At 36.8% G+C, this 16,877-nt stretch overlaps 1 protein-coding gene across 1 annotated transcript in view; it reads left to right on the top strand.

The window, feature by feature from the left end:
- Nucleotides 1–10,340, top strand: part of VWA3A (von Willebrand factor A domain containing 3A) — a 33,921-nt gene extending 23,581 nt beyond the window's left edge. The window contains exons 25-32 of the mRNA XM_027810027.2: nt 410–518; nt 1,262–1,406; nt 1,877–2,021; nt 3,067–3,218; nt 3,869–3,995; nt 4,602–4,699; nt 6,230–6,293; nt 7,533–10,340. Coding sequence (XP_027665828.2) covers nt 410–518; nt 1,262–1,406; nt 1,877–2,021; nt 3,067–3,218; nt 3,869–3,995; nt 4,602–4,699; nt 6,230–6,293; nt 7,533–7,559 — 867 coding nt within the window. The 3' untranslated portion in view covers nt 7,560–10,340. The remainder of the gene's footprint in view (nt 1–409; nt 519–1,261; nt 1,407–1,876; nt 2,022–3,066; nt 3,219–3,868; nt 3,996–4,601; nt 4,700–6,229; nt 6,294–7,532) is intronic.
- Nucleotides 10,341–16,877: the final 6,537 nt, after the last annotated feature.

The raw sequence follows: 16,877 nt of genomic DNA, 5'->3' as shown, positions 1-16,877 counted from the left end.
GTAAAGCTTTTAAAAATAATGTGTGAGTTGAAACTGGGAAAAGGTTAGATCTTGATTGTTTTGGTTTGTGTGATGGCTGGAGACAAGCCTAGAAAGTTAAGCCCAGGATATTATTGATCTGTTGTATCTATAAAACTGTCAGAAATAATGCAGAACGTGCACCTATCTGGTCAAATTATGTAATTTTGTTGCCCAGCACAACTGGCTGAGATGAGAACTAGACTTTCCTATTTTGGATAAATAAGTTATTTAGTAGCAACAGAGTTGCAGAAAATTTTTTTGCACTGTTTCATAGAGGTAAAGATGAAAAACCTAATCTGCCTATTTCTAATGCAGAAATTGCATATATAGCAGCTGAGCTCAAATCTCTTTAAAGTAAGATGCTCTTGTACAAACTGAATTTTTCCAGGGGGTTGTGAAACATCTGCAGGTTCAACCTAAAGAACTGGAAATCTACACTGAACAACTGGAGAAAGTGTTGCAGCGCTATGTAGAAAGAATACAGTGGCTCCTGTCAGGTACTGGTGTGCATCTGTTTTCCTATAAAGCACAACTTTAACATAAAATCTTATTGTTTACTATTTCTAATATAATAAGTCTAAACATAAATCTGAACCTCAAATATGAATAAAGGTCATCCGTTTTGCATTTCAGTGAAATTGTAAGACATATTTCTATGAATGCAAGAATACAAGAGAATTCAGCATCTGTGTAGCTGATAAACATTTAGCTTGCTGTTAAATAATTAGGGTTGTAATGCAAGTTTTTCCTTTTTGTATGTTGTGTTCATGAATACAAGTTTCCTGGCAGAGTTTTCTATCAACAGAATATATGCAGTAATATACAGAAGCAAAATTAGCTTTTCTGTTTCTTTTGCTAAGAATGTGCCCTATTTAGAAGTTCAGCATCACTGCTGGTGAAAATTATTTTGGTCCCTCTGTTGCTCATAAAGATCTTTTTAGGGAAACAGTTTAATATTTTGCTGGATTGTAAAGTAGGAGCTACAAATTGTTTAATGCAAGTTACTACAATTGGCTAGTAATTAATGCTTGATAGTGCTAGATTTGAAATGGCAGAGGACTTTTCTATTGTTAACCTTTGAATTACCTAGTTGCCACACAGATAAGAATTTATTGTGTAGAAATGTGCCCAGAATAATCCCTAAAGACTGAAGATTTTACAGTATGCTCAGTAAAATAATATGTTCAATAAAATTAAGCCTATGTAATGACACTGAATTAATTTTAATGTTCTATCCCAGGCAGCCGAAGATTGTTTGGTACCATTTTAGAAGCAAATGTCTGTGTTTTGATTGATGCATCTGGTTCCATGGAGCCATATTTGCCACATATCACAAAAGAACTTACCTCTCTTATCTGGGAACAGCTGAGAAAAAATGAAGTCAGGTGTGATGAACTACTGATAAAGACTGAAATCTGCACTACTTCATATTATATAATAAGATTACTTAATTATTACAATAATACAGTACTGAAACACAAGTAATTATTATATGTTAGTGCATGATATGGATGTGACATGAACTGCTTTTCCTGTTCTTCTTTTCAACCAGCTTTTAATTCTGAGCTCTCTAAGGTTTGAACCTTATTTGCCATAGTCTAATGCTGTTTATACTTTTGGGCTCATCATTCCCATAGATTTCTGTTCATGTGGAGTGAGATGTGGTTTCTGACTCTTTCAAAGCTGAAGATTTTAATCCAATACTAGGCTCCTGGGTTTTGTTGTGGGGTGGGTTTTTTTTCTGTCGGGTTTGGTTTTGAGTTTGTGTTTTTTGGGTTTTTTACTTCAAAACTGGCTTAACCCAAGTGACTGATAGTATTGGTTAGGGTGAAACGTGGTCCGTCTTCCTCCTCAGGTTTAACCTGCTGAGATTCGCAAAAGATACAGAGAGTTGGAAGGAGTGTCTTGTAGGGGCAACTGATGAAACATGTCATGATGCTGTGCAGTGGGTGTCCAAGTTCCACGCTCATGGCAATACATGCATCCTTACGGCTTTACGGGTTAGTAAATTGTGTACCACATTTTGCAGAAGACATCATGTCTTGTGGTGATAAAACACTTACGGTTGATCGATAATGGAAAATTATTTGGTCAAAGTGTACAACATTTTTATGTGCAGAACACTGAACAGATCTGGAATCAATCCACTGTTTCTGTCCTCAGGGCTCGTAGACAGTAGAATTCAGTGCTCATACTGAGTTTAATAAAAATGTGAAATATCAATAGTTGCATTAGTATTTGTGTTCAAAGAATACTGGAGGGAGAAAGTAGCCAGTTGCTTAAAATGTTGCTTATGTACAACTGTGACTGTGGTATATTTGCCCTGAGCCAAACAGGTTTTTTAAAGAAGCAGTGTTTGTTGGAATCACATGAGTATTGAGTACAATTCTTAAACTTCAGTAACAGGTGACAAAACTTTTCTCTTATAAAAAAACCTCAGTATAAAAATTAACTAGTTAAAATAATCTAAAACAGACACTGGAAGTACTTGCAATTTCATGAGACTTAAAATTTGAATAAGGAAAAAAGACGTTGCCTTAAAATGAATGATTCTTCTTCCAGACACTCTTGCAGAATCTTCTTATAAATTTTATGGAATTCATCATGAACTAAGTCCAATAAAACTGTAAGGCATGTCTGTATTACAAAAATGTCCACTGAGTCAATTACTGTAGCAAGTTTTTATAATACAAAAAGTCTAAACCCTAATGAGCCTGAGTTGCAGACATTAAGCATTTTTAACTCCCACAAAACATGATGTAAAAGTCTTTGGTCAGCAGCAAAACCAGTTAATTTGCTTATTTCAGTGAGTCAGATTTTGGTGATGCCCTGCCTATGAATATATTGTCTTATGCTACAAATTATCTACTTGGTTTTTTCAAACTTAGATCTTCAGTCTCTTTCATACTTAGTGAGAATGAAAAAACAATACTAGCTTGATTAATCACGTGGTAAATACAAAACCATCTTAAATCATTGAAATAGTGTAAGTGTAACTTTTTGTATAAATGTACTAGTTATTTAAGCTTACTTTTTGTTTTTCAGAAGGCTCTCAGTTTCCAAGGTATAGAGGCATTGTATTTATTAACTGATGGAAAACCAGACACCAGTTGCAGTCTGATTTTGAAAGAAACTGAAAGACTGAGAAAGAAACAAGATATTAAAATCCACACCATTTCTTTTAGCTGTACAGACAGGTATATGTTCCTTTGCAAGAACAACAAACTCTTTAAATTAAAATTACTTAGTTTGTTTATTGTCAAAGAAGTTGTGTTATCAAGAAGGGCCATGTGCTCCGTTCACCAAACACCAGGACTGAGTTAGATATTCATGCATGTGGGAACTAGGAGCACTGTTCTGACACAGGTAATTGCCACATGGCCTGCATCTCCCACAGCTTATGTCCTTGAGAGAGTGGCCTTCACACACACACAGAAGTGATATGCATCGCTAGTCTGCAGCACTGAGGTCATTCCTGTAGAAGAATTTTTGACCCCCTCGTAGCACAAACTGACAGGCAGTGTTATTTCTGTTAGGTCCTAGGTTGCATCCCACTGAACTGTGAGATGGATGTTGCCACAACAATGGAATAGAGCTGTAAAAAGAGATCAAAAATTAAAAGAAATAAAAGGATCAGGAAGGTTAACGTACAACAGAAAATATGGTAATAGGAAAGGCAAATGATTTCAAAGCAGGATCTCAGAAGTGTGAGAGATGATACTCATGTCCTCCGAAGTATTTGTTTTGGTTTCTGATTTTTTGAGGCATACTTAGAAATTCTTTTTCTATAGCTGTTGTTTTCAGAAAAATAATTTTCATAAGTAAATTACTACTTTGTTGTTAACAGAGGAGCTAATGAATTCCTGAAGAAGCTTGCTTATCAAACAGGAGGGCGCTACCATTGCAGTTCTGGAGATGTGGATGGACAATTAGCAGCACACAGAATGTTGACAGAGGGGCTTGACGATGAAGACGTATGTTAAATAGATTGGTTCTGTTGTGTTTGGTTTTGTTTCATTTCAATTTAGTTCTTCATCAGTAGTCAAACTGCATTTATAAAAAGGAAAATCATGAGAAAAATTAGTACAAGACTCCTAAGATACTTCACATTGACACCCAAAGAAGAAACCTTAATATTTGTCTTACCCTCTTTGCTAGTTGCCTTGGTCAAGTGACCAAACCCATGAAAGAAGCGTACAATGCAATACAGTTTTTGAAAGAGAAGCAAAAGAAAACATTGTATCTGGACACTGTGGGGTTTAAGCTAACGTTAGCTTTTAGTGTCCCTTCTTATCCTTATCATCTTGTATTTCATTAAGTAATTGTAAAATGCTTATACAGTGTTTAGCATGTTAATGCTTCAGCAGGATACCTCAGGGATTGCCACAGCAAAAAAATAGGTTAGTGAACAGAACCATATGCAATCCAGAGTTAATCTCTCTCCTTGTAAGACCAAGACCACCTCTGCAAGTAGATAGGAGTTGGGAGATTACAGCTTAGACTCAGTTAACCAAGTTGGTAGAAACTGAATGTAATGAATAGGTGTGAGTTTAAGTAGAATATTTTAATTCTGTTTTCAGGATCCAGTTTTCCCTTACTTTGAAGGAGATGATTTAAAGAAACTTACTGAAGAAATAGCAAAAGCTAGAAGTTTCTTAAAGCAGGCAAAATCTTTGAGGTGAGTATTTATCAAGAATCTTTCAATAATTTCTTTTTTATTTCATGGAGGGAAGACAAGAATATCTTGACTTTCAGTGTCTGCTATTTAAAAAAAGAATGGCTGTTTCTTTCCTTGTACTGTAAATTTTAGTGATTTTTTTGAGGCTTGCAAAATGATGTGCAAGCAAGCTGTCTGCTTCAGAGGGATTCGGTTTTACAGTCTTATACAGTTATCTACCATCATGGTAAAGGATCTGAGCAGATTCTGACAGTGTGTTAAACTTCAGGACTTCCGTTTTCTGTCAGTAGTTGTCTCTCCATTTCTTATGTCAAAGAGAAATTACATTAAGTTGTTCCTCTCCTTGCTAAGTTCTGTCATCTGCCAAATCAATATATTTATCTTCATATATATTATTAAAAGAGAAAATTTACTCTTGTTAATGTGATGCAGTGTTGTTTAGCACCTCTTCCTTTAATATGACCTCTTACTCAGAAATGTAAATTACATTTATTTTCCAAAATCTGTATGGGCTCCTATCCTACTTCATTCTGACTTCTCTTAACTGCATCGTCATCCATTCTCTGCTAGAATTATGTTCTCTGCATGGAGTAATGTGAGATTTTTCTTCTGTTCTCAAACAATCCTGTCTCAACCCATTTACTTTTCAAGTTACCATCAATCTCCCTTTCTTTTTGCCTCTAAAGACCTGTAAAGTTCTACTAGCCTTTTTCTGGTAAGATTCCCTAAGCCTTCCTCTTCACTCTTCTTACATTTCCTGATGTACTGAAGAATCTGAAAAAAATCATTCTCCTCACAAAGATCGCATCTCTCAATCTCAGTCTTTCTGATTTCCTAAATAATTTGACTCTTAATCTTTTTGCTTACCTTATTAAATCTTGTGTCCACTGCTTGTCCTGTGTCTTCCCCTCTTTCCTTCTTTACTATGATTTGCAGCTTCCTTCTCTCTCCATAGAATAAGACTGTTCAGCAAAACTCTTCAGGTTTGTCTCCCCTTTTTTTTTTTCTTTTTCTCATCTTCTCTTCAGTGTCCTCCCTCAACAAAAGTTTCTTTTTCCCTTTTCTGTTAACAGTTATATAACAGATAACAGTACAATATGATGCCAGGCAAAGGTATTCCAGTGGACTGCAAACAATCTAAGCATTTCTTGGAAGCAGCATAGCCCTGCTCCATGCCATCTGTATCTCAGTAGAATGAATTGGCTCGGCTGGCACACCTCCCTGCTGCTTCTGGTATCATTCAAAGCTAGTTTTCATACTTGCCTAGAACTGGAGTGAATAGTTAAATTGTATTGATCCTTGTGTTTCTTCATGGTTACACTTCCTAACTGCCAATCCAGAACAAGAAATCACCATTTCAGTTGTAATAGCAGGCAAAAGTACTTGTGAAGTGCTTTAAAATTCATTATAACTCCTCAGTGAAAAGATTTTCTGTCACTCAAGGACACGGCTAAACAAAGATACAAAGGTACTATATGTCTCTGTGAAAAGCTGCTGTAATTATTTGGGTTTTGTTTTTCTTTCAAACAGGTTATTACTTCAAAAATGGAGTATAAACCAAAAAGACAATTCTGGCTTTCAAAAAAGTGCTCAGGTAAATAGTCATCAGAAACAGATCATGGTTTCTATATAGTTCACATATTTCAGTAGAAGGATAGTATTTCATAGGCCTAATATAAGATGTATTAATTTCCAGCAGTGACTTTGTCCAAAGCTGAAAACATCTGTAATTATTTTAGTTCTTACCTGAGCTAGTCCACAGCATAACCTAAGTTACACAAAGAATGATTCGAAGAGATCAGTATTTGGGTGAAAGGAGCAAGGCAGGCTGAGTATTTGTAGTTATTAATGGTTAAACAGCTAAACACATTAGAGGGTTAGGACCAGATGTAATGGCTGTAATAAAAATTTCTACACGGGCTGCATGATTTATCAGTTAAATGAACAAGACTGACTTGAAAAAGACCCCACTAACAGTAAAGACAGCCTCAGCAAACACTGGACTATTGTTACAAGCTGGTGGGAGAGGCAGCTGAATAAACTAAACCTCTCACAGAGCCAGCCTGCTGCTTTTAAACTGGCAAAGGAAAAAATACAGACAAGAGAAATTGCTTGGTGGAAGTACTTTCTCAGGGTTAAACAAGGCAGAAGCATTTGTCACAGAGCTGTTTGAGGGGAAAAAGTGGACATGCAGGCAGCTGCAGAGTTGCACTAGAGAATTTAGGCTTGCCAAGGTATTCATCAAGAAAATGGGTAAGGCAGATATATAGTGAGACTGGTTTTTAAATCCTTGTCTCTATAGCTGTAGTTTATATTTTGATTTACAAACATTGCCCAGTCATTCAAGGTGGGAGTGGGAGTGGGAGTGTGTGTGGAATCCAGTCAGACCCGCTAGTTAAGAGTGCTTGCTCCATGGAGAATGGAACCTGAGGCCTGTCAAGTATGGGTAGAATTCACTGTATAAGTGCTGATCACTGAAAAGAGATGCTTGGAGAGGAAACGGATATATAACCATCCTGTAGTAGTAAGAAAGTTGTTACAGGCATGTAGAGACAGAGGCCAGTGTTCCACAGCCACCTCTGTCTTTCAGCCTTCCCAGGTAAACTGTATTGCTTGTAAAACGTATAGGAAGAAGTTCCTGTTAATGTACGTTAGAAAGTACGTTAGAAAGCATTGTAGCACGATTGAACGTGTAAGTAAGGAACATTGATAGTTAATCAAGTTCATTTATATTGTTTTTTCCATTACCATTTTGTCAAGGGTGATGGTGAGCCCATGCAGTTTATATATTTTGAATTGTATTTTAAAAACTATTCATGTGCTTGACTTCTAGGATGAAATTTTAGACAAAAGATGCTGAAGAGCTTTGCAATGGTCCCACTGCTTCTTTTCAGAGTGTGCTTAAAACTTCCAGCTTCAAGAAGAAAGAGGGAAGATGTATTCTTTGTTGTCTCAACTTCTGGCAAGAGAAGTTACAGACGATAAGTGCTGATGACTTGCTCCACTTGCAGACTTTGCAGGACTGCAAGTAATTCAAGCCCTGAACTCTCCAAAGTTTAAACATAAGTAGAGGATATTTTTCAATATAGCTAATACAAATTTTAATGTATGTATTTCTAATATAATTAGTAGTTATACAGCGTCACAACTTTTGTCTCTCTTCTGTTCTACTGCATCTTACTAGTAATTGCTTCAGTCAGTTGGTGGTATGTCCAAGATGATTTTTGGCAGTTGGTTTGAGACTTCTTTGCTGGTGCTTATTATCCGTAACAGATGGGACAGATGGCTGTGATACTAGAAAGAGGATTCTTTATGTCAGTTTTGCGTAGGAAGTCCAAGAAATAACCTTAGTGCAGAAAACAAAGCTTGGAATGAATGTTTTTGCCAAAAGAAGTTTGCTTATAATGATTTTGACTCTTTGCTTTTTATGTTGCCAGTAAAGAAAGATTTAGAGTTGACGATTGAGAAAACATCAGACATGCAAACAAGTAATACCTTATAAAGTCTGGTTATGTTTGTGTAACCAAACACTGCTAGTCTTCTAAGCCATTCTGTTAAATTCTTACATGTTTCCTGTCCTAGAAAGATTAAAATACGTTTTCAGAACCATATTAGAAAATCCAGTTTAAGCTAACTCCAGTAATGAGGCATATATTTTTCCAGTTGATTTATGAAATACAGTTGGCTTTTTTTACTGAGAAACTCTGCAATGACAGCTCATTAGTATTTTGTAGGTGTTTTACTGTTGTCTTTCAGAGGGTTAGGAATTCATCTCAGGTGTTTAATATATGTAATATTTAATAAAAATGGATTTAGACTGAAAAATTCAGATACTTGACCTGAGTTTATTCAGCAGCCATTTGCATCTCCTGAGTGCCAGCTGATGGGAATGACCATATATACTTTGATATGGGAGATACTATCTTTTCTGTCCCTCCATCTGTTTTCTCTCCATAAAGAATTAAAAATTCTTTCTGTCATAAATGTCTCTTTTTAGTGTTTTATGCTTGCACCAGCTGACTCCTGCATTCCATGTTAGTACCAGCCTACTGTGCAATACTGTAGTTAAAATGGTGCTTTGTGCTATGCATCACTTCTGTGTGATTTTATTAGTATATGTGTGGGTACATGTGTAACTGCTGAGGTGCTTTGATATGAAATGTTAATTGTAAATTAATAGGTTTAGTTATATTCTTATTTGGGGTATGGAAATGTTAAATAATGGTCATGATAAAACGGGTGAATTTGTACTAACAGAAATGTTAAAACAGTAAATCCAGATAGAAAGGATGAGGTTTCTATATTGCCAAAAAGAGACTCGTATTTATTCCTCAGAGGGTTTAAGAAATACCACAATACTGTAGCATAGATTCTGAAATTCCTATAAAGGTCCTTTAAAAGAACCTTAAAAGGAAATATACTTATGCAGGTACATTAAATGATGTCAGAGACTCTGTGAAATAAGATAGTAATGCATGTCAGACTTGTAAGCGTGGATAAGCATCAGAATATTTTGGTATATTGTGTTAGATTGTAATCTGTCAAACCTCTCATTTACAACCTTTTTTTACCCTGTATAACATTCAGTGTTCAGATTTTACTTATTCAAAACAATTCTGTTTCACAGCATCTCTACAGACTGATCATCAGTGGATCCATGTAATCCTAAATTCACAGCAACTGGCACTAATGCTCATCTCATCACTCAGCTGTTGGTTTTGGTTTAGACTGGTCACTTGTTTCTGTGGGCAAAGCATAGCAAGTTTGTCTGGCTTGCTTGAGCACACTCCCTAACTTAAAGTAGGTGTTAGGAATTCAAGAGTCTTCTCTTTGCTGGTGGTGTGAGCTAAGGGTTTCTAAGTCTCCTGTTCAAGAAAAATGCAGCAGAAAAGTAAGGAGCAAATGTTGACATGAGAATCTGTGAGACCACAGAACCTATAGAATAGCCAGGAGTTACAGTATTTAGCCATTACATCCCATCCAGCTTCACTGCTTTTATGTGTTTTCGGGCTGTTGCAGCCTCTCTCCATACATCCTTGTCTTGCAGGTTGGTCAGTCCTGCTATCTACTCAGAGCAGCTCTTTCCTTTAAAATATAGTTCCTGTTTCCTGCTTATTACCTACCTGGAAACTCCTGCCCTACCTGCTCCCATCAGTCCGAGGGCTACTTAGTCTGGAAAGCATTTTAAGGAGATGGTTCAGCTGTGGCGACCTGATTGAGTGCTCTGTTAATGACTTTTCAATGTTGATCTGTCAGGTGTATGTCATTTGCTTTCCTGGTTTATGCTTCCCGGAATGCAATTCACTGTATTCAAGGCATAATAAAGGAGGAGTTTTATAATTGATAAAGTTGTATGTTTTTCTGCCAGCTTGTTTGTAAGTCATGTCATTGCTGTGACTCACTGACTGTGTTGATTTGCATGCAATGAATTGAAGACAAACAGCTAAACCAGTTGCTACCTTGAAGTATGTGCTCTACCCCCAATCAGAAGCGTGCTGTTTTTGTAGCAAGAGTGGGCAACTTCCATGTGGAACAGCTCATGGACTGCCATAATTTACAGTCAGCTTTCAGCTGCTAGTGCAGATGTTTATAAAACCTTAGTATGGACTGGCAGTTAGGAGCTTCTTTGTGCGTGGTTCAGCCATACTTGCTTCAGGGGACAACAGCCTTCAGAAGAAGGGTGGGACAGCTTGGCTCAGTACAAATTCCTCCATCTAAATATGCTTGAATCCGAGTCAACCCCAGGAAGTTCATGGTGCTTCTAAGGAAGATAACAGCAATAAGTGGGTATTATGCTGTTTCCTTTAGAGTTCTGTTCAGTCAGAATTTCTCTGTGCCTTATGGGCATGTTATCTACTATTAGTGTGTATCTAGATTTGTAACTACAAAGTTCCAAGACTTCAGACACCCAGAGATGTTTGTACAACTAAATCACAATAATTTTCCATCTCAAACAGATGCTTCTTAGATGTTTGCTTTCAGAATAGTTTGGTTTGTTTAGGGTTTTGTTTTGTTTTAAGAGAGAGGAAGAAGGGAAAATCCAGTTCCAGAAACCTGACAGCGTCAGAAAACACCCTGTTGCTTCACTGTCTTTGTTACAATAAAGAGGATCTAGGTTTTAGGTAACTATATTGAATGCACTAGTGGAACCACCGTATGAGGTGACTCATATCATGTGAGACTTCATTGGTTAAATCTTAAACTCAGAATTTGATAGGTAGATTAGGCTGACCACATAAGCCACTAGTTTACATGCTTTCAGTGGTACAGGCTGTCTCTGTCATCATGGCCACATTTAATGTGGTATCGAGGCTCTTTCTTAACAGAGAAATAACTAGAAAATAAACTTAATGTCTTTTAGAGGGTTTTTCTTTCTTCCTTTCCTACTTGGAAAGGTCTGCAGCTTGTGGTATGATTTGTGGGTTAACAACAGAGGAACTTTGGAATGGAACAATGGAACTTTGTAAATGAAACTTGGTACTAATTATGACAAGTTTTAAATGATACCTGACTGGCATAGCGCAAAACAGATCATCCTCTTCTATCCATGCTAATCCACCTCCTATGCCTGTGTAACTCCTCCAATGGTTTTGGGGTATGAAAACAAACCACATAGTAGTAGTAATGATGAATGATGATTATTCTTCTCTCTTCGAGTGCAATAACCATTAGAAAACCTTTGAATTAAAAGGGATTGGTCTTCAAGAATCTTTTTTAAACCTGCGCGCATATATATATATATATATCTCTATATATCTATCTTCTGTGGCTTTTTTTTTTCCTTTGCAATTCCTATATATAAGAAGCCAAGCTGTCATCCCAGCTCATTATACAGAAACATGGCTTTATTCAGTACAAGTTAATGCAGTAGTTTTATTCATGATGTGTTTATATTCCTTCCCTTCAAATATTACAAAAACTGACCCCTTTTCTAACAAGACCTAAGAGCTGATAAAGGGCACGTTCATTGTTGCTATTAGGTTGCTTTATTTCTTCCTGTAATTCCACCCTGACTTGGCAATGCAGTCTCACAGTTATCATTTCATTTGACCTGTAAATCAATCTGTGTCACATGCAAAGCAACCATGAATCCAAAGTAAATGAGAACAATGTGACTTGAAAAGCATTTTATATGACACACTCCAAGGCTGTCGTTTGAAGTATTCGTGTGTGCTTTATTCCTTCCATGAGGAAATGGTGAAATATGCAGAACTGTAACACAAATAAATACAGAAAGACACAGGAAAAAGGATGGAATAGAGTGAGAATGTTTATGTATGGTAATGAAGAACTGAGAGATTTAAGAAGAATCTTATCTCTTAGCTTTGCAGCTAGCTGTCTGAAAAGTATAGTAGAAAATCTTAAATTTTAAGACTTTTTTTTGGAGGAAAAACATGTTTAAAGTACTATGTATCATTGGTTTTAGAAACACTGTATCTGATAGTATTAAAAAGAAAAAGCCATTAACAGATGACAGGGGGTGAGAAAACCAGAAAAAGCATAGTATCTCTACTAAATGTGTATTTGTGACTTTCTTCTTTTGTTGTTGTTATATTGTACAGAAATGTATTACACTGTTATACAGAAAAAATGTTTTTACAAAGGACAAGCTGTTGAAATGCATAGTGATGAATGCTTAATATCTTTGCCTAACAAAAAATCAGAGGGCACTTACTGCCCAAAGTATCTTAACTTAGCCCTAGCATACAGTTGTTCTTTTTCTGTATTAGGCACCAAAAATATGCCTTTTGTCTAATAACAGGAATAAGGATCTGCATCCTCTTTTCCCTTCCAGCATGGACTTACAGCACGACATGGTTAAGTTGCTTTGCCTCTGTATCTTACTTTTCTAACTTAGCAAGGAATATGAACAGCGTATTATCTTGAAGTATTTAATATTGCATTTGAATGATGCATACTTTGGGTATTAAATTAAATCTGTTGTTGCATTAATAGTATGTTGGAAAAATATTTTTAAGGATGACTTAATTCCTTAGAAATACTTGATATCTACCAATGCTTAGCATTTGATTATATGAAAAATATTCTTGTTTCCTTTCCCAAATTCAGATCCCATGATTTCTCATTTCAAAGCAAAAATTTTAAGCACAGCAATGTTTGATCAGTTGTTTAGGTTGGAAAAGACCGGGTGTTTAGAGGAGACTTCCATTCTTCTCATGTCCATTAGCATGGCGAGACCTTCTGATTTAAATGCTTTTTAAGATTTTCTGTGAATGCCTCACCATTGTCACTTCTGTCGGCGTTCTGTTGCTTTAGACTCAATCCTTGTTATGAGGATGATTGGTTTTGTAGTCACAAATAACTAAATACCTTTAGTCAAAGTACTTACACCCTACAGCAGATCTGTCCGGTCTTCTTTGGGTTTGCAGAGAGGATCGGCAATGGTATGCTGTCCAAACGAGTCTCGCCACTCTGAGTTCATATGATTGTGTCAGTACATGTGACTGGGCATCTGGATGTGAACAAGTGCACGTGGGGGTGTTCAAACACATGATGAGCCTGGACGACTTTACTAATTCAGGGCTTAGATACAAAATTTTTAGTAAGTCAAATGAAGAGATGGTATTTTTATGCCACAGTTATTTCAGCAAAATCTTATCCTTGAGAGAGCTCAGTCTCTTGAGCTTTTCTGCTATTCTTCTGCCCTTGGGCACTGCAGAACATCCCATCCTGCCTATGACTCAGGCCAAACATCCAGCTGTCATTTTAACTCAGACCTCTGTCTAGCTCTTCATGCTTTGGTCACGACTCTGTTAAAGGCTCCTTTCTGTATGGTTTCTTCCACACAATTAAAAACCCTCATTCAGATTCCTATTACCTCACAGCTGGAGCATTACTCCTGTTCTGTGGCCGGGAAATGAAGATCTATGAAGTTAATGGGCCGTGCTGAATGAAAGACGCAAAGCCCCAGTCTCCGCACATCTATCTCCTAGGCCATATCTCTCTGTGGTCCAGCACCCAGCTCTGATGCCCACAGAACCAGCATGGGGCCAAGAGTGTACCTTTCTGTACCGGAGACGTGCAGTGTCTTGTATGGCTTATGCCAAGTTGTTCTTACTCAAAAAAATCAGGTTTATCAGTGGATCTGTCAGCGTGTGATTTGAAATCGGCTTGTGTGAGGTTACTGGGTTCCTCTATGAAACACTTCAATTACATTTCAGCATTGCTTTACCGTCTGGGTGTGAGTAACGTTTTGATAAGGCAACATTTCAGAAACGTGGACCTTCTCCACACTTCTCTTTAAATAAACGGGCAAACTGTCTGACACCTTCCTGTGGTATTTTACGCAGTCATCTCCTAGAAGTACTGGGTGCTTTATTTATTTCTGTGTGCCTACATGAATTGTGAGTGGTTATAGGAGAAAAAGTAGAAAAGGGCAGTATAGAGTGATTCTAGACCAAAATGAAGCTTAAATCTTAATGCAGCCACTTTTACCTCTGTAACTTTATCTTCTGTTTCTTTCCAAAGTGCTTAGCAGGATGCAGTGAATAAACTTGGCCACCTCTTTTCTTCATTAAAAATGGGAGAATAAGTGTGACAGAAGAGGTACCAAATAGCAGTTCTGAAAGCTCTTCTGAGGTGTCTGCTTTTGGCTAGAGTGGAACCCAAAGCCAAGTTAAAATATTCTTTGTTGCTTTCACTGGGCAGTGAGGGATTGATAAACTAGGAATAAGCTGACCAGCTGCTTTGACTTGTGGAGTTCTGTAGTAGTCCAAGGATAGAACAGGCACTTCTTCTCCTGGATTAAATAGTAAAAGCTATCAGTGTTGTGGACAGCTCAAAAGAGAGGATCTGAGCTGGGTTTCGCACTCATCCGGCAGTCTGAGAAGTGCAGATTGGTGTGACAGGTTTAAAGTTTCTAGTTCTAACGCAGACTACAGGGACCCAAATATCTATATACTATGCTAAAATGTATTCACCTAGGTGTCAGTTTGAGTTCTTGTCAGCGCATGAACATTGTTATGTTTAAATTGCAAAGTCACCTATGAACTTGAGATATTTCTAACATGCAAACATTTTAAATTGTAGTCATTTATATTTAGATTTGGGAGTGTTTCTTTAGCATCTTAACTATGGCTTTGAGACCTAATTTTAGACACACCCATCTAAAAATGTTGGCCTTGATTTCTCATTGTTTTATTTGCAAAAGGATATGTGGTTTTGAAGTGCTTTAAAATCTTAGAATCAGAGAACTTCTATAATTATTAATCATTTACTTCGTTATTTATTTTAAATGTATTATTTAATAGTAAATCACCTTTCACCAGTTAATTTGCTGCATGTACTTCATTCATCTTGGAGGCTGGAGAACAACCCTTTTACCTGCAAAGTTAAGCATCTTTGCAAATACATCATTGGGCTGGGGAGGAAGACGGGGAAGTCAGGATGAAAGTGCAAAGTACCACTGCCAAACAAGATTTTGGTTTCTCTATCCAAATTTACATCAAAAACCATAGGTAGGAGGAGGAAGTATTTCCATTCACTCTGCTGCTAGATGAGATGTATCCTACCAAAGTTTCACACAACTGTGAGAGAGGTTCACTTTTAAACTTTAGCGTTAAGAATTTCTTTCCTGGGTTTTTTTGTTTGTTTGTGTTTTGGGTTTTTTTAGTAGAGAACCCTTTTCTCCGTACTTCTTAAAAACGGTGTGAGATATTTTAGTAATCTAGTGCAATGCATCTACAGAGTGATGGTACCAATAGTATGTTTGTGTTGTCTAGCAACTCATCAATACTCTTACCAGGTAACAGTAAGAGACACCATCTTATCTAGAAGGGTCTGATGTGGACAAAATATTTAATTTTTTCCTGAAAAGGAACGTAAATTATGTACAAATTAAGCCCTGCCCTTTTCTGGCTCCTAGCCCAGCCACCAGCTACAAAGGAGCAGGAGCAGCAAAAGGGCCTGAGCACACGTGACCATCTCTCTGTCTGAGAGTACCTGATGCCCTTGTGTACTAGTTGTCCAGCAAAGAGAAATCTCACCGTCTTACTTGGACAGGAAGGACTGGGAGAACGCCGACATCCAGGATTCTACCAAGGGTACTTACTACTTCTTCACTATTTTAAAAAAACTAAAATGTTTGACTCTTAACTTTTTATGGGAGTTAATTTCTGCATTTCTAATATTTGAAAGAATGGGAGCTAAGAGCAACTCGCACCACGTGCACTCCATAAGAGAGAACTATGCTCATCACACAGAATACATTAATAAATCAGAATAGCTCCCATAAATTTAGAGGAACAAGTAAGTTACTGATTTGGGAAATAAGTATTTTCTTACAGGAGATGTTTTACATTCAAAACTTGATAATAATTTTCTAATTCCATGAAACATTAATATATTAATGCTATTAGTGCTTTTTAAGAAAGAGATTTCTAGCAAAATCTTTAAATTATTTTTATACAACCTCCAGCTTACTTAAAATTTAAGGAGGTATTAATGACAAGTATTCAAATATAGACCATATTTCAAATATGTGTTTTTGTGGTATATGTGACAAACTTTGTTTTCCTTACAGTGTATAAAAATGTGCTTTTTCATAGAAGATGAGGCAAAAGAATTTTATATGGCTTAAAACTACTGTGTAGCATAATACAGAGATGCAAATATAGATTTCCTTGATTGAACAAGAGAGCATACTTGTTTTAGTTTTATTATATTAGCTCTAATTTAAATTTTGTTTGGAAATGAGGATTATTTTTCATTTTTGAAATGTCAGCATATTTTTCAATAGAAGGAACTTGTATTTTCCACTGTTATGCCACTGACACTGGTGTTAAAAACATGCAATAGCATGGAGAATCTGGTACTTACTTCCCTGTGTCTGCAATCTAAAAAACAACGTATAAAATAAGAAAAATATCACTAAAAAACTAAGCACTGGTAAAAATAGTCCGTAACTGCGTACTGTGGGCTGCGTTTTCTGTTGCTTTTTTAGTACTTTCTTTGTCACCCTGGAAGTGAGGCAGCTGCCAGTTACCAATCACCCCCAGTTTCTGCATAATCTCTGCTGAAGCCTGGTGTAAATGACTGAGAGCAAACTATGCTTAACTACCTACGCGCAGCTGGTGGACAGTGGTGTACACTCATGCGTAGGGATGTTGCTATGAGGACCCCCTCCAATTATGAGAAAACGATAATGATCCGCAGGAAT

The sequence above is a fragment of the Falco cherrug genome, chromosome 4, assembly GCF_023634085.1.
Source record: "Falco cherrug isolate bFalChe1 chromosome 4, bFalChe1.pri, whole genome shotgun sequence".
In the NCBI taxonomy this organism is placed as follows: Eukaryota; Metazoa; Chordata; class Aves; order Falconiformes; family Falconidae; genus Falco; species Falco cherrug.
The sequence above is the reverse complement of the archived record's forward strand: the minus strand, read 5'-3'. Positions and strand labels throughout refer to the sequence as shown.